Raw genomic sequence first — 23,192 nt, 5'->3', positions numbered from 1 at the left:
TCTGTTCTGCCTTTCACAGTGCTCACGCCTTACCGCTCATCCCTTCTCAAAGGCTTGGGTGGGAAGATCCAGCGGTTTAAGGGCAATGCTCGCCTTCCGCTGAACTTTTCACTCGTCCTAAGCCTGTGTGCAGGGTCTGTGGCACGGTGGCCAGGCAACGTGGGAAACGCTTCAGTCCCTTCTGGCCATAGTCTGCTTTTCTATGGTTAGGTAGCGATCTGTATGACCCAGTGCTGTCAAGTTGCTGAATTTTGTTAGCGCAAAATAATTTCAGATGCGAGCAAAATTATTCTTTTTTTCCAGACAAAATATAAAAACATTGGGCCTCATTACGGGTCAGGCGGTCCGGAATTAACAGTGGCGGCGGGTTTCCGGACCGCCCGATCCCGAGTCCTGCAGGCGGGAGGTGATCACCGGCACCATCACGAGATGGTGCCGGTGTTTCCACTTCCCCATTCCCATTGAGCCCTATAGGACTCAATGGGAATGGGGATTAACACATTTCCGCCTCCGTGACTCCCGGGACACCGGGGCTGTAATGCCCTGGTAATTCGGGGAGTCACGGAGGCGGAATGCTAATACGAGTCCGGCGGTAACCAGGCGGTTTTACCGCCGCAGTTACCGCCGGACTCGTAATGAGGCCCATTGTCTTTTAGTACATCCTAAAATTGGGAATTTGTGAAGATTAACATGCAGCTACCTGATTGGCTGCGCTGAACACATGACCACTGGAGGTATAAGCAAATGGTATTGATCTAGTGCCTTTTTTTGGACCAAATAAGACCTATATCCTGTAAAAGGGGTCAACAGTGTTTTTAATTTGTAACGTGCCACACACAAGCTGACAACTACTCTGGCTGATGTTAGTACTGGAAAATGCTCACTCAGGTTTGCACTAATTCACAGGAACAATAAGCAAATGCCCTCCTCTGAGCTGCACCAGGCTTTGATCCTTTTGCATTGACTCTACTAGAGAAATGCAAACTATCACAAGCTCCAGCCTAGCCCCTCATTCTCTTCCTTACCTATATAAATCTGTCATGTGCATTTATCCTTTCGATCCTCCCCCCTTGCCCTGTTCCCCCACTCATGTCGCCATGTGTCTATTCTGCCACAGAGCTAGGGCTGGGTCCCGCTGGCAAGGGGCACCTCACAACATTCCCCAGACAAGCCTTTACGCTCTTCGACCACCACGGTGGTGAGTGACGCATTATAAAAACTCCTTGACATAACATTAATTCCACGGGACACAAGGAAGGTAAATTCGGATAGGTAGGAAGGATACAGATGCTAAAGGGAAGTCAGTGGTGAGATAACACTTTTCAGTTCACCTTCCTGAGAAATTGGCTTGGTGAAGGGCAAGAAGAGACAGCCTCTCAAATGTCCTTTAGTGTCTGACTTGACTGTGGTGATGTAATAAATGGTCCTGGTCATTCACAAATTTACTTTTCAATAGTTTCAGTAGTTTTCTGGAGACTGTGTATCCAGTGATGTTACCGAGGATTTTTCATTCGAGGCATTTTCTTTTTACCGAAACATATTTACCGAAACATTTTTACCCAAAAAATACTGTTTTGTTTGTTAATATAATGGGTGGATGGCAGCGGAGTGGGTTAGAGTGGGTTGAAAACACGGGGAAATGGGGTGCGTGGGTGGATGAGCCCCCAAATAAAAAATGCAGTATTTATTTGGTAAAAATGTTTCAGTAATTGTAAATTGTAATTGGGTATTTATAACGCACTTAATAGCCAGAGGTTTCTAAGCATGGACCGGGTATTGAACCTGTGTTGCTCTGCATCGTCTTGCTTCCAAGGCAGGCGTGTTGCCCCCGAGCTATCCTCCAATGACGAAAATGTAAAACATGTCTTGAATAAAAAATCTTCGGTAAAATCACATAGAAGCAGAGCTTTGTTTTCTTTTTGTTGATAGCCATGGGAAGTTCGTTGCAGAGCACTGGGCCTTGGTCTGCTAGAGGTTTGGGGCCTAGCTTAACTTTCTTTGACTCTCCTAGTTGACATCTTCTGCCTGACATGGATCCGAGGGAGAACGGAGGCGGGTAGCGCGAGATGCACTTCGTCAAGAAAATTGGCCCTTTTTCTCAATAGATCTTGTGCAAGCTTAACGGTACCATTGTTACCAAACTGGCAACCTCGTAATGAGGCCCTATGTCTCAGCCGCTCGTAAAGTTCTTCTAATATAACCCATCATTCAAAGAATCCACCTAAAAATTATTTTTTAAATAACCTATATCATATCATTACCATGCTATTCACTCCGCCACTCTCGGACTGTTGGCACGCCCTTCCTGGGCTGTGCCTGTGTTTCGTTCCAGCCCTCACCTGGTGCCTAAACTATGGAATTCCGTCACTGGAATTATGTTCAAATTACAGGCTCTGATCCACAGATTGCAGCAGTGTGTGCTACGGGTAATTTACACACTACCTGCAAGTATACATTTGAAAGGGCAGAGTTTGTTGACTTGAGTAAACTGTACACAGTGCAATGTACATGTGTTGTTAGGGGTTCAGCCCAGTGTAAGTAGACCTACATGGGGCTCGTGTTGGACTAAATTCTAGTTTGGTGGCGGGGAGCCATTATGTTTACACTGTAACTTAAGTGGCTCACCGCCGCCAAATTCTCATCATTGCACTGCTGCTTGCAGATGCAAAGGGCAAAGGGCGGCCTTTAGATTTGCACTCTGCGGTGCAAAGTGAGTAAACGCTTTAATTTTATTTGTGAGCGACACTTGCCATGCTCGCATGGCAAGCAGTGCTCACAAATGAAATGAAACCCTCCCCAACATGCTCGCGCGCCAGGGAGTGTTTAATTTCAACTGGGAACACTGCTTAGCATGCGCGCAACCAATTATGCTTGCTACCTGCCATGCTCGCATAGCAGGAAGCGTGTACAATGGATCCCTATGGGCTCCGCCTGCTTTATGCTCGTGCAGAAAACAGGTACACCCCATATGGATCCACTGTAAATCCAGGCCGGTGCAGATGCTGGAGCATTTGTATGGCGGAGAGGAAGGGAGCAGCAGAAATGGAAGATGTGCTCCACCCCTCTTCTCCAAAGTACAAATAATTGAATATAAGCCATGGCGTGATTGCAAGGCGTTAAAGGAAAATGAGCCCCTTAGGCTTTCTAGACTCCTTGGCAAGGCATATATACTATAATTCAACCTGTTCATTACACCCCATGACTCTGACACCTTTTATTAATGGGAACTTTCCGTACAGATACACGTGAGCTTCCAGTATGCTATCAGGTATGTGCTCTGTGGTGGACGTTCCTTCCCACTGTGGCCCAACTGATATCTTGCAGGGCTGGCCAGCCTATATAACAAATGTACTGAAGCCGCTCCTCCATTTTTATCTTCAATATTTATATGTTTTAAATGTATGTACTGCCAACTCGGCCCAGGACAGTATCCCTCCTCATTACCACTTTCTACAGTCTACCCTATGAGAAAGGACTATAATGAAGGAAAATGACCAGAGCAATGGGGAAGTACTATACTGAAGGATGAGTACTAACAAAAGGAATATGGTACAGGAGAAGGACTAGGACGAAAGACTATGATGAAGAGGAAGGACTAAGGCAAAGGAGAAGGACTAGGAAGAAAGACTATGATGAAGAAGGATTAGGACAAAGGACTATGACACAGGAGGGGGACTAGGATGAAAGACTATGATGAAGAAGGATTAAGTCAAAGGAGAAGGACTAGGAAGAAAGACTATGATGAAGAAGAAGGACTAAGGCAAAGGAGAAGAACTAGGAAGAAAGATTATGAAGAAGAAGAAGGACTAGGACAAATGACTAGGACACAGGACAATGGCTAGGGTGAAAGACTATGATGAAGAAGGACTACGACAAAGGATAAGGGCTAGGAAGAAAGACTTTGATGAAAAATTACTAGGACAAAGGACTATGACACAGGAGGAGGACCAGGACGACAGACTATGATGAAGAAGGAATAGGACAACAAATTATGACATAGGAGATGGACTAGGACAAAAGACTACAATGAAGAAGAAGAACTAGGACAAAGCACTAGGACACAGGAGAAGCAGTAGGACAATGGACTATGATGAAGGAGAAGAACTATGAAGAAGGGCTAAGATGAAGAACTATGAATAAGGGCTAAAATGAAGGACTATGATGAAAGGCTAAGATGAAGGAGAAGGACTATGATGAAGGGCTGAGATGAAGGAGAAGGACTATGATGAAGGGCTAAAATGAAGGAGAAGAACTTTGATGAAGGGCTAACATGAAGGAGAAGAACTTTGATGAAGGGCTAAGATGAAGGAGAAGAACTATGATGAAGGAGAAGCACTATGATGAAGGGCTAAAATGAAGAAGGACTATGACAAAAGGCTAAAATGAAGGAAAAGAACAGTAATGAAGGGCTAAGATGGAGGAGAAGAACTATGATGAAGGGCTACGATGAAGGAGAAGGACTATGATGAAGGGCTAAGATGAAGGAGAAGGACTATGATGAAGGGCTAAGATGAAGGAGACGAACTATGATGAAGGGCTAAAAAGAAAATCTATGATTGAAACCCCAAACCCTATTTTTGTAACCTTTACACGTCCCCTGCTAACTCTTCATTTGAACTGTTCCCTGCTACTTCAAATGGCATTTTGGTAAGAAAGTATGTTGTACGGACAGCCATTTAAGACAGACAAGTAACCCCTACTGATGTACAGCGCTCCGCTTCTTCCCTTAGCTCGGTTGACGCTTAATAACTTGTCAAAATAGCATTAAGAAAAGGCAGCCCAGGTCAGGCAAACTGGAGGCTTGTTTTCATTTTGTGTCTTTTATTGAAAGATGCACAGTCGTTTCTGACTGACAGCCATTTTGAAAGCCACACCTTCTAGCTATGAAAATGCACAGGAAGACACGGTTACTATTTCTATTTTTTAAGGGTTTAAACTGTCCAAAAACCCACCCACAATACCTGGTGGCAGCACTGCTCTTACACTGGCCACACCAATATTTTGGGGGGAGGGTGGGTGGTGGTGTGATCTGACCAAGGTACAGTAGGATTGTGACAGGGCTCTATGAAGATATCTGAGACCTCCAGGCAGGTGGCTTCTGGGAAGAACAGGCAGCACCTGCATTCCAGCAGAAACCAATGAAGCTTGTGTGTGTACAGGCAGCGAGGAAACAGATTTCACATCTATCCGCAGTTCTCCTGCAACAATTCTGCAATGAATTAAGTTGTTCTCAGCTGGACAGCCCACATCGTCAACTGGTGACACTCTTGGAACATCTACTGAGGCTCCTACTCTTCTATTCACTCAAGTCCAGGAAATTCAGACATGGAAGGGCAGCTGCACCCTTATAAGAGAGGCTCGGCGCCATCAAGACAACCCACAAGACTTCTCTTCCCATCAAAGTACTTTAAAAGAGAAGGGAACCAGGGGGCTCGTTCCAAGTTTTGCAATGAGGTAAAAAGATGCAGTAATTTTGTTACTGCCCCTTCTACACACCACTGAGGGACACATTCTGAAATAACGCGGGGCAGATACGCCCAGCTCCCAGCTGGAAGTATCTCTTGCACCTTCGCAGCAGATGCTGGAGGAATTACAGCAAGAACATTCTCATGATTATTTCTCCACCTCCCCCATGGAATGGAGGCTAACACTAACGTTACCCCACTCATATTCTGGCAGTAAATCTGACAGATTGGCCAAAATGATTTCTGTTGTCCACACTCACCGTATGTAACTTTGGAGCCAGCCACTCACCAGAAACCACCAAGATTTCCAAATGGACCAAGGCTGTGACCTGAGGTGAGCTTTGATCCTCTTTTGCGGGACAGCTGAGGGCGGCACATCATGCCAAACCTTTGGTGTTCCCCTTTAGGAGGCCGGTGCAGCTCTCTGAATCCTCCTAAAGGTTTTAGGCAACATGCCTGTGAACTCACAGTTTTCCCTGTACGGCGGTAAGACACCTTTAGCAGGAGCCCAACTCCCCCTGTGACGCCGCTGAGGACTGCACAGCAATTTGGGGCCGCAATATGTCACCTAACTACAGGTGTCCCACTGCCATCTGCTGTTGCAAGGCTTCAGAGTACCCCCCCTCCCTCCCCACCGGAAGGCTGCAGCAGCAATAGTACCTGGATACAAACAGGTCCTGGCTGTGACCCAACCTTCCAGATGCACTCTGGGGTTATTTTGTGACCTACATCCCGGCCAACACCTGAGGAACTTTGGGGAGCGCCCCTAGTGTGAGGAGAAGCATCACCCCACTACAATAGCATGATTGAGGAAATCCAGAAGCCCTGCATTGCTAAATGTGCTTATCAACTGATGAAAGCATCTTTTGATATCTCGCGAGAGCAACCTATGCAAGTTATTGGTTGAAAAGGTCTTTTCATAGGTACAGAAGAGCATCATTTGTAACGCGAGAGGCCATTGTGAAGGACCCATTTTGGTTGAAGGTATATTCCTTATCTTGCAGAATGATAGAATTCCAAGCCAGTGGTTGCTGCTAACTTTTCTCTACACGTATAAAGGGTCACTCAGAACTAGGTCAAAGTTTCTATAATCTTTTAAAGACCCACACTTTTGCTTTGGAATGTTAGACAGATTGTTTTCATTCGTTTTCGAATTTCTAGGGCTATTGTCAAGTTCACTTTAGTCTTTGTACAATAGATAGTTTTTATTCATTTTAAATGGCATACCTATTCCTAACACTTACAGTGTCTCTGTGACATAATATTAACCCGGCTTCTCTACAATGCACAATAGCTGGCAATGCAATAAACCTGGGGATTGTATTCAATGCCGCCCTATCATTCATTGCTGAAAGTATTGCCCTGACCAAACCTGCCCACCTCCAACTCCATCACCCTGACCCTAACCGGGGAGGAACCCGAAGGCAGAGTTAGTCCACTCAACTATCGTAACAGCCTGTACCTCGGCCTCCCCAAATAGTAGACAAATCTTCTTCCCATAGTCATAAATAGGGCAACCAGGCTCATCCTTGGATTAAAAAAAAAGACGATGGGCCTCATTATGACTCTGGCGGTAGCCTTGCCCGTAAATACCGGCATGGTTGCCGCTGGAGCCATGAATTTACCAGCACCCAGCAATGGGCAATTACCAGGGCATTCCAGCCCCGGCAGACCCGGTAATTGCCCATTGCCGTGCCACTAATTATTACTCACCATTCCCATTTGAGTCCCATTGGACTTAATGGGAATGGAAGGTTGGATGCACCGGCGCCATTCACGAATGGTGCCAGTGCATCCGTCCAGTCCTGTGAGCGGGTGCTGTTCCGCCCGCCACATCAGACCTGGCGGGCTGAAAGGCACCCGCTTGCTGATCTTGTAGTTTGCCGGTCCGGTAACAACGGTACCGGCAAGCTTACCGGTACCATTGTTACCAAACTGGCAACCTCGTAATGAGGCCCTATGTCTCAGCCGCTCATAAAGTTCTTCTAATATAGCCCATCATCCAAAGAATCCACCTAAAGAAGAATTAATACCCAGAGATTTCTAAGCGCAGACCGGGGGATCGAACCTGTGATGCTCCGTGTCATCTTGCTTCCAAAGCGAGCACGTTGCCCCTGAGCTATCCTCCCCAGATACAGCGCGGTAAGGATGGGAAGAGCGCTGTAAGGATGATGAAGTGAAATAAGAGACGAAAGATAGGGGGAGCAAGGTTATGAGTGCATTTCAAAACAATACACGGAAACAGAAGATAATAGTGGTGCTTTTTGGGGGCATAGCCTTAAATAGCATCTCAGTGCCAGCGCATCCACGGCGGCTTTGACACAGTGTTGTGTTTGTGCTGCAGCGTGCCCAAGGTGAACAATCTCATGCAGTGGGGCAACGCGGGGCATTCCCGAAGCATAAAGGCGAGCAACACAGAGAAAGGACTAAGTGGATCAAAGAAGGCACTTCCCTCCTGCCTGGGAACCCCAAGCGTTGCCTTGCTACAGAAGACTTCAAAAAAGGTAGCAGGTGCTCCTCTCCAGAAAGAACATGGCATGATAACCTGTTCTGAGATGAGAGTTTGCAGCACACGTTTTTGCTCACTATACCTTTCACAGATGGGAAAAACCATTTGCATATCAGTCTTTGTCCCGCCCACAAGGGCAGTCCAGCACCGAAATGCTATGGCAATTCCTCTCTGAACAAGAGTACCATCAGCAACCCCATACACGTGTTTCAGCCTTGTTGGCCCTCATCAGTGAAGTGAAGCTGAATAGCATGCCTTGATAAAGCACGATTTGACAGAGAGAAACGTGTCTGCGTGATCCGTGGCATAGTGCACGGGACACTGATAGACGTGCAGTGCACCCTTCACCTTGGGCAGAGTGCCGTACAAACAGAAACCCGTGCATCAGAGACTCCATGCATCCAAAGGCGCAACCTTCCCGCACTTGGCAGGGGGACACGGCCATCTGATAGCCTTCATACTGTGAAGAAGCGGACGGCCTTGCTCGGCTCCTCTTATTCTGTGCCACTACCGCCAGTTTGTTTTCGCAACATGTTTTTGAATGGTCTGAGTTCTTGTCCTGGAGGTATAGCTTGCATCCTCCCTTTCTAGAGGCGGGACTCTCATACAGTGTTATTTTTTTTTGCACAGAGCTGTGACATACTTGTTATGCTTTAGAAGCATGAATACAATGATAATGAAATACCAAACATTAGCACCTGGGACGAGCACGGCATCCAGCAGGTTGTTCACAGCATGGGCTGAATCTTATGGAATAAGCCTGCAGTCCGAGCAAGCTCACAGCGGCCAGAGGCTGCCCGCCATCTTCCCGCTACCTTCCCTCTCTCTGCCATGTTATCCCAGATCCTTCTGCCCACCCTTTCCAACTTACGTGTAAGCTTTGCGCCATCACTCTCCACAGGAAAATGGAAAAACCCTTGCTTTGATTGCAATGGCAGCCATGTTGGTTGCGTATTTATCTCAACCAACGGCTGTCACGCTTGATGCAGCCCATTTTTTGAAAGAACTAACTTGCTATTAGCATCCCGGGACATTACCTCGGGTTCTAATAGCAATAATAACTGGCTCCCAAGAGCTGGACCAGGTGGTAACATCCCAGGGACCAAGTTAAAGGCCCAAGCTTTACCACCAAGTACAGGACATGGAGACATGTTTTACTGCTCAATTAGTACCTGGCAGGTGGTGGTCTGGGGTACTCCCAGCCAATCAGGAAGCTTGGAATGTGAACTTTGCCTCATGAAGCCGAAGGACACCATCTTCCCTGATGGACAACAGGTAAGTCAGCCTGTGCCACCCTACCCCCAATTTCCACCACCCCGGCCACTCCCCTTACTTTAACCCCTGCCCCACTTACCGGCAGCTGCCTCATCCCTCAGTGTTCCGCCACTACCCTGCCACGGCAAAGGCCACCATGCTAAGGGAGAAGGGACCACTTTTATATCCCTTACCTCTTGTCCATGGCAGGAATCATGTTTTGTAGGGTTTTTTAAGTTGAGAAACGGCAGCCACAACGTTTCTCAACTTAAACAAAACTATTAGCAGCCTGGAAAACAGGCTGGGGTGCTAATAGTAATAAACCCCTCAAGGGTAGTCCCCTGGGGCTCACGGTAATGCCACCCCATCACAGGGTACAGTGCTTGATTATAACATTGGAAAGTTGGCGCAGCGTGTGAACTATGGGTCAGCAGAGGGCATTAACCACTGTTACCAGCTTTATGTTTCTCTCCCAGTATGCCACCATATGGCTCAGTGTCTCCCAACATTCTACCAGGACAATGTTCCCAGCAAGGTTCCGAGCATCGTCAACTGTTTTCTTTTGTTTCAAGGTTGCTCGGCATTATAGTACTTGTGGAGAGGGCTGTAATTAAGCGTTAAGCTCCCGTTCCACTGGCTATATCCGGTGTTAATGGACCGAGGCCTGAATTAAAGGCCTGAGCATGCCCAGGGACATTACCACCAAGTACAGCCCGTGGAACCGGGACTTAACGCTATTAGCACCCGTTCCAAAGGCTGCAGAGGGGCTAAAATTGGAAAGTATTTAAATTCAGTGATCGGGATGCCGCGCGGCATCCCGGTCATTGAATGGAAATACTTTCCCAACATGGCCGCCATGGAGCAGGAAGGCGAGGGTCAATACGGAGCCCCTTTTCCATTGCTATGGTGGCCAGAATGGAGTAGAGCAGAAACCGCGATCAGGTAACTGAGGATGGGGCGGGAATTAGAAAATAAGGGAAGGAAGGGTGGGAGGAAGATGGTGGCGGGGAAGCAGCCATCGGGCAGCTGGGTAACGCCATCTTGGATCAGTAGATTCAGCCCGCGTTGCAAGCCTTCTGATTGGCTGGCTCCCGCCAGCAGGGTGCTCACAGGTGTTATCGTCCCTTGCCCTTGTTATGAGACCCTCGGCTTCACCTCTGGCCCATAACTCAGATGTGGGCCGATAATATCTTTTACAGCCCTCGCCCCAAGCCTGAACTGCCTCTTTTGTCACTTCAAAACACGGATCACTAGTCTGCATGAGATGTTTTCCAGAAAATCTGTTGCAAGGACTACATTCACTGCACTGATAACGCTCCTTTTATTCTGCAGGTGAGAACACGGAGACCAGAAAAAGCATTGTGAAGCTGAATCAGGAGGCGAGTACATTCATTTGGATTCCCAGGGTTGAGAAATGTCTTTAAAAAAATAAGTTTCTTCATGTGGTCTATTGTTCCGCAATGTGTGGCTTTGAAGACTTCACGTAGCCTGAAATTGGTATTAACTTGCGTTCGGCCGGCAGAGGCACGGCTCAGCGCTGTTTTCCTTCCCCACCATATACAAAGGGGTGCCAGGGAACTGTGTTGATGTCCTCGAGTCTCGTTCTGTGACGCTCCCTGCCATTTTATAACTGTTTCTCAATGTGGTTTATGGATCCTGGACGAAGGGTCCCTGCTGTTCAACATATTGAATGTCGTCAGTGAATCAGTGCCTTGGCCTGCAGTGCCCTCTGCTGGTATTAGAGAGCTACTGCCAGCTAAACATCTACGTGAATGTACTAGAAAAAACGATGACATTCCCAAAACTCGACCAAAACAAATACGATGTGTTCTCAAATGCAGTGCTCAACTCTGCCATGTAGAAAACGGACACTGCAACATGGCAGTTTCAATCATGAACCATCATGTAAATCGCAACAAAAAGTGGTTCCAACGGTAGATTTCTCCTATCTTGCCTCTGATAATGCAGCCGTGCTTCAAAGCAATGAATCAAGTGGCAGCTCCACCCCCACCCTTGCAACCAGCTGCCTGCATTCCAGAAGTTACATTCACAATGCATCATTTTTGGTTCTGGCTCTTATGTTGGCACTTTCACGCCACCTTGTGGCCAAACCACTGCTACAGAGATAGTCCTAATCCTTCATCATAGGCCTTCTCCTTGGTCACATGCTTCTACATAGCCCATCTCCTTTGTTCTGATATTTCTCATTCATCCTAACAGTCCTCCTTCATCGCCGTACTTCTCCATCATCATAATCCTTTGTTTTAGTCCTTCTCCTTCATGATAGACTTTCATTCTAGTCCAACTCATTCAACGTGGTCCTAAATAATTGTCCTTCATCACAATCCTTCTCTTTGATCCTGGTCCTTCTACACATTTCCCTTCCTCATGGTCCTTCTTCATTATAGACCTATGTCCTAGTCTTTCTCCTTTGTTCTAGTTCTTCTTCATGTTTGCCCTTCTGTTTTGCAAAAGTTCTTTGTCATGGACCTTCTCCTTCATTAGTCCTCCCTTCTAGCCATTCTCCTTCATCCTACTCCTTCACCTTCATCCGTGTCCTTCTCCTTTGCCATAGCCTTCATCATAAAGTGCATTTCCACTGCGATAGTCCATCATCGTAGTCCTTCTCTGTCGGCATTATGCTTCATGAAAGTCCTCCTTAATCATAGTACTTTGTACTAGGCCTTCTTCATCATAGTACTTCATCATAATTCTTCATCATAGTCCCTCTCCTTTGATTTGGTCCTTTTCCTCCTTGAAAGTCCTTATTCCAATCCTTCTCCTTAGTCATAGTCGTTGTGCTTCTTCATAGCCCTACATCATTGTCCTTCATCCTTGTCATAGTTTTACGACTTGGTGCGGACCATTCCTTCACCATAATTCTTTTCCTTCATAATTGCCCTGTTTCATTCACCAGAGCCCTTTATCATAGTCCTTCTATTAAATAATAGTCCACCTTCTAATCCTAGTCTTTCATTATCATCCTTCAACCTAGTCTTCCCCATTCCTTCTTCTTGCATAATCCTTTGAATTAGCCCTTGTCCCTCATCCTAGTTCTTCATCCTAATAGTTCTCCTTCATCCTAGTCATCTTCCTTCTTCACAGTGCCCCGTATTAGTCCTTCATCAAAGTTCATCACCTCTATACTAGTACATCATCGTGCTTATCTTTCATCATAGTCCTTGGTCCTAGTCCTTCAACTGTATTATAGTCCTTTGGCCTCGTACCTAAGCTGCATCATAATCATTTCATCTAGCCCTTCATCATAGTCCTCTGTTGTCCCAGTCCCTTTTCTTTATCACACTCTGTTGCTATAGTCCTTTTCCTTCTTTATAGTCCTTCGACCTAGTCCTCCTTCTTCATCATAGTGCCTTGATGTAGTGCCTCTTTCTTAAAGGAATGGTTCAGTCAGAAAATATTTTTGTCCCTATGGTTCGGCCATGTGTTTTTAACCATAATTCGATCGATCGTACAAACATTTCCTATGCACCTTACCCAAGTTTTCGTCTCTTGAACTCAAGCGAAATAAGGCAGCAGGGTGCGGCCATCTTGTGACAATCTTATCACTTGCCGCATCACCCTGGGTGACCTGCGTTTGCGGCACTAAATCATATCCCCCGCCCTGAGCCTGACATCACCAACTCATTGATATTCTCCGCCTCTCTCCGTGACATTACTGGGCAGCGTAGCCGAACGCGCCCAGTCGTCAGCTACGCGACTAGACGCGGAACCCGGAAAACAACACACATCGTCTCACAGCACAGCGCGCCACAATTAGGAATATGAAACTGTACTTTGAAAGGAAACAACAAGACTGTACAATTGGTAAAGTACATCTATTTCACATTAAATGTTTCGATAACATTCAGCGCCTGACATAATCAATCAAAATGGAACTTTTTTCTTTGCTCTTGTTCCGCGAATCCGCAAATGTTTATCGTGAGTCACAAGCTGTTCCTTTTGGGTACACAGGGTGTTCGTTTTGTCTAAATGAAGCACTTCGGTCGCACGGTGAATTGCAAAGCTGGTGCATGAACTTGGGACTAGACCACCGTAAAGGTTCTTATGTTGCTCCTAATCGCTGGTACAGCATATGGGCATATTGGACCTTGTCTATCGTCCCAAAAGACGGTTAAGTAGATCCAGTGATTGACATGTAGCTGCACCTGGCGGTTGAAGAATCCATCGGTCGGGGTCTGGAATAGAGGACAATCGCAGAATGGCAGGATGTACCTTTTTGCAAAAGATAAAAATAGAAATGTGTCTCAGTAGCTGATCTTTATTACAGTTAATCATTTTCTTTATTAGCGCAGAGGTGACACAATGTGAACCGAGAGAATACAACATGGAATATCAAAGTACTCCGCTATTTGCTTCCGAGGATAGTGCAATGGAGTATGTTGAGCTCTAAATGTAATGCGTAAACTGGGGCAAGAATTTGAGGTGCAAAAACAATGTAATGATTTATTAGCGTAGAACCAGGGAGAAACGAGTGGTGGTCTACATGCGTCTCGATGCTAGCCTGCCCATGTGCCCGGTAGATAGCCCAGCACACAAAGGTCGTACTAGCACTTCATTGCAATATGCCACACAGAACGAACAAGTACAATGGGACCCAGCAATAACGGTCATCTATTCGTATTTCGACTAGTTCTGGTATGAAATCGTCTAAAGAGAAACTTACATTATATGAGGCATTTCCATTCTCTTGGCGCAATGCAGACCGTAATGCAGACTCCTCCGTTCGTGTGAACGATTTTTCATAAACTGAACTTATATGTAATTAGGTCCAGTTTCGGAATGGGCACCCTTATCATATCATACGTTATTGCACCCCCCGTTCAATTCAATCCCTTTCGGAATGGACCCTGCCTCTCAAGGTAAAAAAACAATAGAACCTTATACTGTGCACGGGACACGTGGGCCTCCCAGCTCCCAAGCAAAAATTCAAAGCTGGTGACCTTCACTCAAAATTAACTTACATTCTTACTTTGCAACATCCCGTGTCAACGCATCCATGAGAACATGAATTTTGAAGCACGGGCACAGGAAATTGGGGGCTGTCACTGCTCGTTGTTCGTGGCGCTGCTGAGCTGTAGGGGAAACTTGCCAATGACAGAATGCCCCCTATTCCCAAATTATAGTCGATGTAACATATAAAATGAGTCAAAATGTGTCTAGTAATAGGCCCACCTCTGCATATCTCATGGCCTCCTACCCCATGGCATGTTTTCACAGTCAGTACTTCTTGCGTGCCTAGAATGTTTTGACGCCTAAGTCTAATCCCTTTTGTAGGACGAGCAGATATTCAGCTTTTTGCGGAACTTTATGGCAAGGCAACTGCCAAAACCCAAAGATTCTTACACACTGTTATCCATTGGTCATTAACACGAAAAATGAAGGTCCCACAGTAGCTCGACTAAACTGTGAAACGTGAAAGCAATCGTAATAATTGTACTATTTTTTTAAGAAAAGGACTAAGAGGATTGATTTCAAAAGACAAATTGCATACTTTATTTGGACACTTTATAAAAACATTTTTGGCAACAATAAAACAGATGGTAATCATTTGTCCCGGGATTTGAACGATTGACCGAGCTCTGCTTTGGGTGGACATGGCACGTTGGCAATGTTTTGTGGCAATGTATGTGTGCTCTGAACAGATTTCTGCGCAATTCCATGAGTCTGCATCTCTACGACATTAATAATAAGATCTTTCACAAAATCAAATTCCATTTTATCATATACTGGCTTGACCACCCATTTGTTGCTTCTTTTTGTAAAGGCCATATTGTAGCGAAGCATCCCTAAGTTTTCTGCAGTCCTAGATTGTTCCCGGTCTACTTTCTCGTTATGCACTAATACCGCAAGTAAAGTCCCAGCTTTCATCCCTTGGATGCCGAAATGCAATCACTTTGGCCTGTACTTTAGGCACATATTGTGGAACACCTCCAAATCTCCTGTGTGACAGAATTCTGTGAGTCCCTTCAGATCTCTTGATAGAGTTTTATCAAACACAATCTTCTCAAGGGCTTTGTGTGGAGGTGAAGATGGGATCAACCACTTCTTCTTCCGTGCCTGCTCTGGGGACAAAGGGCCATGTTCACAGCGGTGGAAATGTTGGTTTTCTGTCACTGGTGAACGTTGGAACAGTGGTGCATTACTGAGCACCATTTTTCCAGTAGAATGTCCACAGACCCATCACATGTTTTGGAGCTCCACCAAAGATGGTTGCTGAAAGACTGGGACCATTGTGAAATAATTTCAAAACCTTTTTTTTTCCCTGCCGCCAAGATTTTTTTATTTATTGATTTGTCAACATGCCATACATCACATTGATGTTTAATATTTGGATACTGCTCTCTCATTGTCTTGGCTATTGAAATGTGCCTGTCCGTGGCTATGAGGTCGATTTGCATTCCCCTCGGTTGTAGATCTTCCAGTGAGTTTATAAAACCAAGTTTCTCCATGGCCACTGAGGATTTACATTGGGACACCTGCACGACCACCAAACTCACAATTTTCTTACTTTCCATGTCCTGAAAATGGTAGGTGCAGTACTTAGCAGAAAATCCGGGGCTGTCACACTGTCCATCGCCGGCTAGCCTGAACCGTTTGTCAGGGAATGTACTTTTAATAGCCAATTGTTCAATTGTCCAAGCTTCACTAATGGCAGGGAATAGATAATCACGTTGATATTTGTAGTATTGCGTTTTAGAAATGAAATGGATCCCACAAACTGAAAGAAACTGGATAACTTTGTGAAACTAGAGCCACTGAAAAGTAAAGCTGCTGCACACAGTAGATTTCCAGCTGGCAGTTTCCCCAGCATCGCTTGAGCGGACCATGAAAATGTTTCATGTGACTTTTCACAGGTGGCATGTATTTTGAGGTTACTGCCTTGTGCGCTCACCAATGGCTTCCCACATACTTGTAATGCTTACCTGGTATCCACAGGGACGTCCCTCAGCCTATTCTGACCTCTTACAACCTCAAACCCTTCCCTGGAGTCTACTCAACTGAAGACTGGGCCTGAAACACAGGATTGGTAGAGTTTGACTCCCTATTGTCTCTGTGTGATTGAACCCCTTCTTCCCCGGGGTCCAACCCTTCCCTTTGATCCACAGCTCACCTTGTTTTCTTGGAAAGTGTGCTCTCCATCCTGCTTTTAGTGCAGGGGCTCGTTGATTGATGCAGGCTCGTTGCTGCCTAGTTACTTCACTGACAAGAGTCCGATAGGTAAGTATAATGAGTCTTTTGAACAGTTCTCTAACTTCGTTCCTTTCCTTCCATGGCGACGTGCTGCTGAGATGAGTAGCGCTGAAGGTGAGTGAAGCGCGATGCGCGATACGACCCTTTCGTATTTGTATTGAACTGAGTTCTTTTTCTGTGTCTTTTAGGTGCCGTGACGTTTTCAGCATAGATGCCGGTTATGAAGAAGAAATGCGGTGAGTAAGCGCGGGATGCAGCACCTCTAGATGTTTCCACGCTAACCTGGAGTACCTTTTTCCTCTTGCAGATGGATGAGAAGTTCCGGAAACAGAGTTCCTCCAGAGCAGCTGGGATTAAGGTAAGCGTTTGAAGCTTGTACAGTCTTTAAAAAAAAAAAGATTTGCTGAATGCTTACTAATGCCTTTTTTCTGTTCTTTTCCCTTTTCCTTAGGAAGCGGCGTGCCGGGATGGGAATGACACCGCCGAAGATGCCCGCAGAACAGAAGAGGCGATGAATGATGGGCAGAAGCGCCGCAAGGTAAGACTGTTCCTACTGTTCCTAAAGGTGTTCTTGTTCTTGCAGGAGCTGAGCGCAGAAGAGAGATGTAGGCCTACTGGAGAACGATCCGAACACGGTGAATGTCACGCTGCAGGTGCAGAAAACACAAAGCATGTTTCTCAGCCTGGGCGTGGCTTAAATAGTCTCTGTGTATCCCAGGAGTCGCTGGGCTGAACCACACCCAAAAGACTAGACTGCACATGCAGTTCTGGGAACCGAAATATGTGGGGGCATCCATCTTGTCCCCATCAAAGCACTACAAGTCCAATCCCCAATGTTATCCTATGGGAGTGAGTGAGTCTGGTGCCACAAGCGCCAAGTCTGACTCCAAGTGGGTCTTTGGAGGGATGGGGAGGCCCTTGAGGGCCATGTAGGTGATTGTGGCCTGGCTCCAGCCTGACATCTTGGAGGGCTGGGGACATGAGGGGCAGGAATCATGACAGCACTCCCCCCCCCAAGGCCCCTCTCAAGGTGGCTGTTCTGTCTGGTCCTGGTTTGTTTGGATGGTTTTGATGAAATCGTCTAAGCAAGCGAGGTGCATGGATGTACTCACAAGGCTCCCATGTCCTGTCTTGTGGACCATACCCCTTCCAGTCTACTAAGTAGTATAATTTGGATCTGATGTACTTTGAATCCAGGATGTCCTTGACTTCGAATTCTGGCTCCCCGGCGACTGCTACTGGCTGCGGTGGCGTTGCTACCCGGGTTCCAGGTTGAACAGGTTTAAGAAGAGAACACGTGGAATACAGGATGAATCTGCATGTTTGATGGCAAAGTTAGTCTGACCGCCACAGGATTTATCACGGAGGTGACGGTGAATGGACCCAGGTATCTTGGACGGAAAGTTCGGGTTCCTTTAATGGACACGTGTTTAGACGCCAGCCAGACTTTGTCTCCCACTTGGTAGTTGGGGGCCTTTGCTCGGTGTTGATCAGCAAACTTCTTTTGGCGATTCTTAGCTTGAAGTAGGTGTTCAGCTGCCCTTTTAAAGGTTTGAGAAATGGTCGTGTGCAAGGTTTTGATGCTGGCATTTCTAGGGTTGTAGGAACGTCCAACTCAGAAGTACGTGGGTGCCTGCCATACATGGTATAAAAGGGTGTCTGCCCAGTGCTGGTGTGTAGGGAATTATTATAAGCATATTCAGCTATCCATAATAGGTCGAACCAGCTTCCTTCAGCTTCCTTCAGCTTGGTGTAACATGCAACGCACATACTGCTCGAGCATCTGATTTGTCCTCTCAGTTTGACCATCGGTTTGGGGATGGTGACTGGTGGATAGCCGGATGTCGATCTGGGCTATAGAGCAGCATTTTCTTCAGAAGTTAGATACAAATTGAGTACCTCAGTCTGAGACTAAAACTGAAGGAAACCCATGGAGCCATACAATGCCTTCAAGAAATACCTTTGCCAGAGTGGAAGCATTTGGGAGCCCCTTAAGAGGAATGAAATGTGCCATTTTTGAAAATAGGTCCACGACCACAAGAATAGTGTTAAACCCTTGGCTGGGTGGTAAGTCAGTAATAACATCGAGGGACAACGTGTGCCAGGGTGCTTGTGGGATTTCCAATGGTTGTAATAGCCCAGCTGGTTTCTGCTTGGATGACTTGTTTTGATCACACACTCCACAAGATAGGATATATTGGATAATGTCTTTACGCCACGTGGGCCACCAATAATTTCGTTTTACCTTGGTTAGGGTTTTAGCGATTCCGGGGTGGCCCTCGATCAAGGAATCATGATAACCGGACATGACTTGTTCTCGTAGTTCTTGGCTTGGTAAGAATAAATGATTCCTGAAGTAGGGCAACTGATCTTTTATCATGTAATGTTCTCCTTGTGCACTCCACGCTTGTAATTGCTCCAGACTCATCAGGTTTTGGATTTCTTCATGTAATTCTTTCTGAGTGATGGTTGCTGTGATTCCTAGGAGCTTGTCACTCGGGATGATTGCTATTGGGTCAGGGGTCTGATACCCTTGCTCTTCCACCCCCATACGGGAAAGGGCATCGGCCTTCCCGTTTTTCACCCCTGGTCGAAATGTAATCACCTAGCCATATTCAGCAAAAAAAGGAGCCCAACGTAGTTGTCATGAGGATTGGGCCTTTGCCGCTTTTAGGTATTGGAGGTTCCGGTGGTCAGTTATTACGGTGATTGTGTGTCTGGCGCCCAAGAGGTAGTGCCGCCATGCCTTAAAGGCTGACTTAATGGCCAGGAGTTCTTTGTCTGTGATAGCGTAATTGAGTTCAGGGGATGTGAATATACGTGACCAGAAAGTCAACAGGGTGTAACCGGCCCGTTTCGGGGTCCTTTTGTGAGAGAACGGCTCCCATAGCCATGCTTGAGGCATCCGTTTCCACCAGGTATGGGAGATCAGGGCGAGGGTGGCGTAAGATTGGGGCAGATGGGAATCTTGCTTTGAGTTCCTGGAAAGCTTCCTTGGCTTCTGTTGTCCACTGGAACTTTTTGTTGCTTTTCCTTTGCAATGACGTGATGAGATGCACAATTTGCGAAAATCCTGGGATGAACCGGCGGTAGAAGTTTGCAAAACCCAGCATACTTTGAACCCCCTTGAATGAATTTGGGGATGGCCAGTTCAGGATAGCATCTACCTTGTGTACATCCATTCGGATTCCATTCGGGTTGAGAATAAAACCCAGGAATTCCACCTGGGAGACGTGGAATGAGCACTTTTCGAGCTTGGCGTAGAGCTGGTGTTGACGGAGTTTCTCCAATACGGATCGGACGTGTTTAACGTGGTCCTGCTTTGATGCGGAATATACTAGAATATCGTAGATGTACACTAGAGCACAGACATCAATCAATTCCCGTAGGACATTGTTCATGAAGTATTGAAATACTGCAGGTGCGTTGCAAATGCCAAAGGGCATTACTTGATATTCGTACAAGCCGTATTTGGTGCAAAAAGGGTTTTCCATTTGTCCTCCTGTTTTACGCGAACAAGGTGATATGCCCCCCTCATGCCTAGTTTTGTGTAGATTTGGGCATCTTTGACTTGATCAAGCAATTCAGGGATCAGTGGCAGGGGAAAGCGTTTTTTTACGGTAATCTGGTTCAGTGCACGATAGTTGATGCACGTTCTCAAGTCCCCCTCCTTTTTTGGTATGAAGAATAGAGGACTGGCTGCTGGAGACTTCGAGGGACGGATGAACCCGTTGGCTAGGTATTGGTCAAGATAGGCCTTCAGGTGCTGGTTTTCTGGTTCCGTGAGTGCGTAAATTCGCCCACAAGGGATTTGTGCACCGGGTATCAGGTCGATTTGGCAATCGTATGGTCTATGCAGTGGCAGGGTATTAGCCTGTTCTTTCTGAAAGACATCTTGAAAGTCCTGGTATTCACTTGGTAGGGTGTCAATTGCCACAGTCACAAGCGTGGAGGTTCTGGTGTCTATTGGTTGTTTCTCTTGGTGATAACATGTGTGGGCGCAAGTCTCGGGAAAGGCCAATTCTTTTGCTCACCAATCGATTCGAGGATTGTGAGCTACCAGCCATGGCATTCCCAAAACCAACGGGAACTGTGGTGCCATAATGAGGTCGAAAACGATAGATTCTTGGTTTCCATCCTGGCAAAGAAGGGTTAAAGCTGCAGTGCATTGGGATACTGGACCAGAAGCTATTTCTGTACCGTCATTTGCCGGGTTGGGGAGTTTTCCAATTCCTTGATGGTATCTTCCTTGTCCGTGGCCCCTACCGTCCTCCTCGGTGGCTTCACAGGGCACTCTTTAAGGAAATGACCTGACCTTCCACAGTACAGACATAACTGCTGCTGTCTCCTTTTATCCCTTTCCGCTTTAGTCAAGGGGGATCTGACCCCCCCGATTTGCATTGATCCTCTTGAACCTTCCGTTGTGCGGGCAATATTGTCCTTGGTACGCACATACATAGGGCGAGGGTTCAGTCTGGTTCGATCTGCTCTTCGGTCCTGCAACCTATGATCCAGTTGAACAACAAGGTCAATGAATTCTGAGCAGTCTTTTGAGGGGTTCACAACTTGTGCAAGAACATCCTTGAGCTCCCCCCGCAACCCCTTATGAAATAACGTGGTTCTTTTCTCCACTGGCCATTCTGCTTCAACTACGAGTCTATTGAACGTGGCTATGTATGTTAATAGGTCTTGATTCCCTTGGCGTAGGGACAGAAGTTTGTTGTCTAATGCCTGCGCATGAGTACGACGGGCGAACAGCTTTTCCATCTCCTGCTGAAAGCCCCTGAAGTCCTGCAGCAAAGGATCGTCTTGGGCCACAAAGGGTACAGACCAGTCCGCGGCGCTACCACTCAGGTAGGATAGCACAAAAGCGACCCGTGATTGGTCATTCGGAAAGGCCCCTGGTCTACAAAGGAAACGCAGGCGGCACTGGTTCATGAATGTTGCAAACCTCTTGGGATCCCTGTAAATCGTTTGGGAGGGGAAGGGTTATCTGAACGGGATGGGCTGATGGTGCTGGCATCAAGAGCACGCTTTCCGGCAATGGTGCATTGCCGGCTTAAATCATCAGTGCGTTCTTTGGCTACTATCAGCTCTCTCCTCAGGTTGTTGGTCTCCTGCCTGGCTGCATGTACTTCGAAACATAGCTGCCCCAACATGTGGGCTAACTGGTCGGTTTCTGACGTTTCCATGACGCCAGGTGGATTTTGATGTGAGGCTTTGTGTTCTGTAACGCTCACCTGGTATCCACGGGGACGTCCCTCAGCCTGTTCTGACCTCTTACGACCTCAAACCCTTCCCTGGAGTTTACTTGACTGGAGACTGGGCCTGAAACACAGGATTGGTAGAGTTTAACTCCCTATTGCCTCTGTGTGCTTGAACCCCTTCTTCCCCGAGGTCCAACCCTTCCCTTTGTTCCACAGCTCACCTTGTTTTCTTGGAAAGTGTGCTCTCTGTCCTGCTTTCAGCGCAGGGGCGCGTTGATCGATGCGGGCTCGTTGCTGCCTAGTTACTTCACTGGCAAGAGTCCGACAGGTAAGTGTAATGAGTCTTTTGAACAGTTCTCTAACTTTGTTCCTTTCCTTCCTTAGATGATGGCCGGCGTCCGGGGATGGCGACGTGCTGCTGAGATGAGTAGCGGTGAAGGTGAGTGAAGCGCGATGCGCAATGCAACCCTTTCATATTTGTATTGAACTGAGTTCTTTTTCTGTGTCTTTTAGGTGCTGAGACGTTTTCAGCGTAGATGCAGGTTATGAAGAAGAAATGCGGTGAGTAAGCGCGGTATGTGGCGCCTCTAGATGTTTCCACTCTAACCTCGAGTGTATTTTCCCTCTTGCAGATGGATGAGAAGTTCTGGAGACAGAGTTCCCCCAGAGCGGCTGGGATTCAGGTAAGCGTTTGAAGCTCGTACAGTCTTTAAAAATAAGCAAAGATTTGCTGAATGCTTACTAATGCCTTTTTTCTGTTCTTTTGCCTTTTCCTTAGGAAGCGGGGTGCCGGGATGGGAATGACACCGCCGAAGATGCCCGCAGAACAGAAGAAGCGATGAATGATGGGCAGAAGCGCCGCAAGGTAAGGCTGTTCCTAACAGTGTTCTTGTTCTTGCAGGAGCTGAACGCAGAAGAGAGATGCAGGCCTACTGGAGACCGATCCAAACACAGTGAGTGTCACGCTGCAGGTACAGAAAACACAAAGCATGTTTCTCAGCCTGGGCGTGGCTTAAATAGGCTCTGGGTATCCCAGGAGTCTCTGGGCTGAACCACACCCAAAAGACTAGACTGCACATGCAGTTCTGGGAACCGAAATATGTGGGGGCATCCATCTTGTCCCCATCAAAGCACTACAAGTCCAATCCCCAATGTTATCCTATGGGAGTGAGTGAGTCTGGTGCCACAAGCGCCAAGTCTGACTCCAAGTGGGTTTTTGGAGGGACGGGGAGGCCCTTGCGGGCCATGTAGGTGATTGTGGCCTGGCTCCAGCCTGACATCTTGGAGGTCTGGGTACATGAGGGGCAGGAATCATGACAATACTTCCCCTCTCACTGAATGCACACATTTCAGCATCTTTATAATCTCCATCAAGCTGCTGTCGAATACTATGTATTTGGCCTCTTTTATTAGACTGTCATCCGGCAACACTGTTGTTTTGGACTGAACCGTTGTGGACATATCAGCCAAACTGGACATACTATAGTTGATATCTTTGTCTGTTTCGTCGGTCAATAGTGTTGATGCTTCAGTCTCTGTCATTTC

At 46.8% G+C, this 23,192-nt stretch overlaps 1 protein-coding gene across 2 annotated transcripts in view; it reads left to right on the top strand.

Annotated features, from left to right (window-relative positions):
• LOC138488656 (potassium voltage-gated channel subfamily H member 8-like) overlaps nt 1–23,192 on the top strand; it is a 1,777,142-nt gene that overhangs the window by 1,703,368 nt on the left and 50,582 nt on the right. For both annotated transcript variants that reach the window (XM_069615829.1, XM_069615828.1), the window contains one exon: nt 10,561–10,607. In XM_069615829.1, coding sequence (XP_069471930.1) covers nt 10,561–10,607 — 47 coding nt within the window. The remainder of the gene's footprint in view (nt 1–10,560; nt 10,608–23,192) is intronic.

The sequence above is a fragment of the Ambystoma mexicanum genome, chromosome 9, assembly GCF_040938575.1.
Source record: "Ambystoma mexicanum isolate Mex_15411 chromosome 9, UKY_AmexF1_1, whole genome shotgun sequence".
NCBI lineage: Eukaryota > Metazoa > Chordata > Amphibia > Caudata > Ambystomatidae > Ambystoma > Ambystoma mexicanum.
This window is presented reverse-complemented; position numbering and strand designations above follow the sequence as displayed.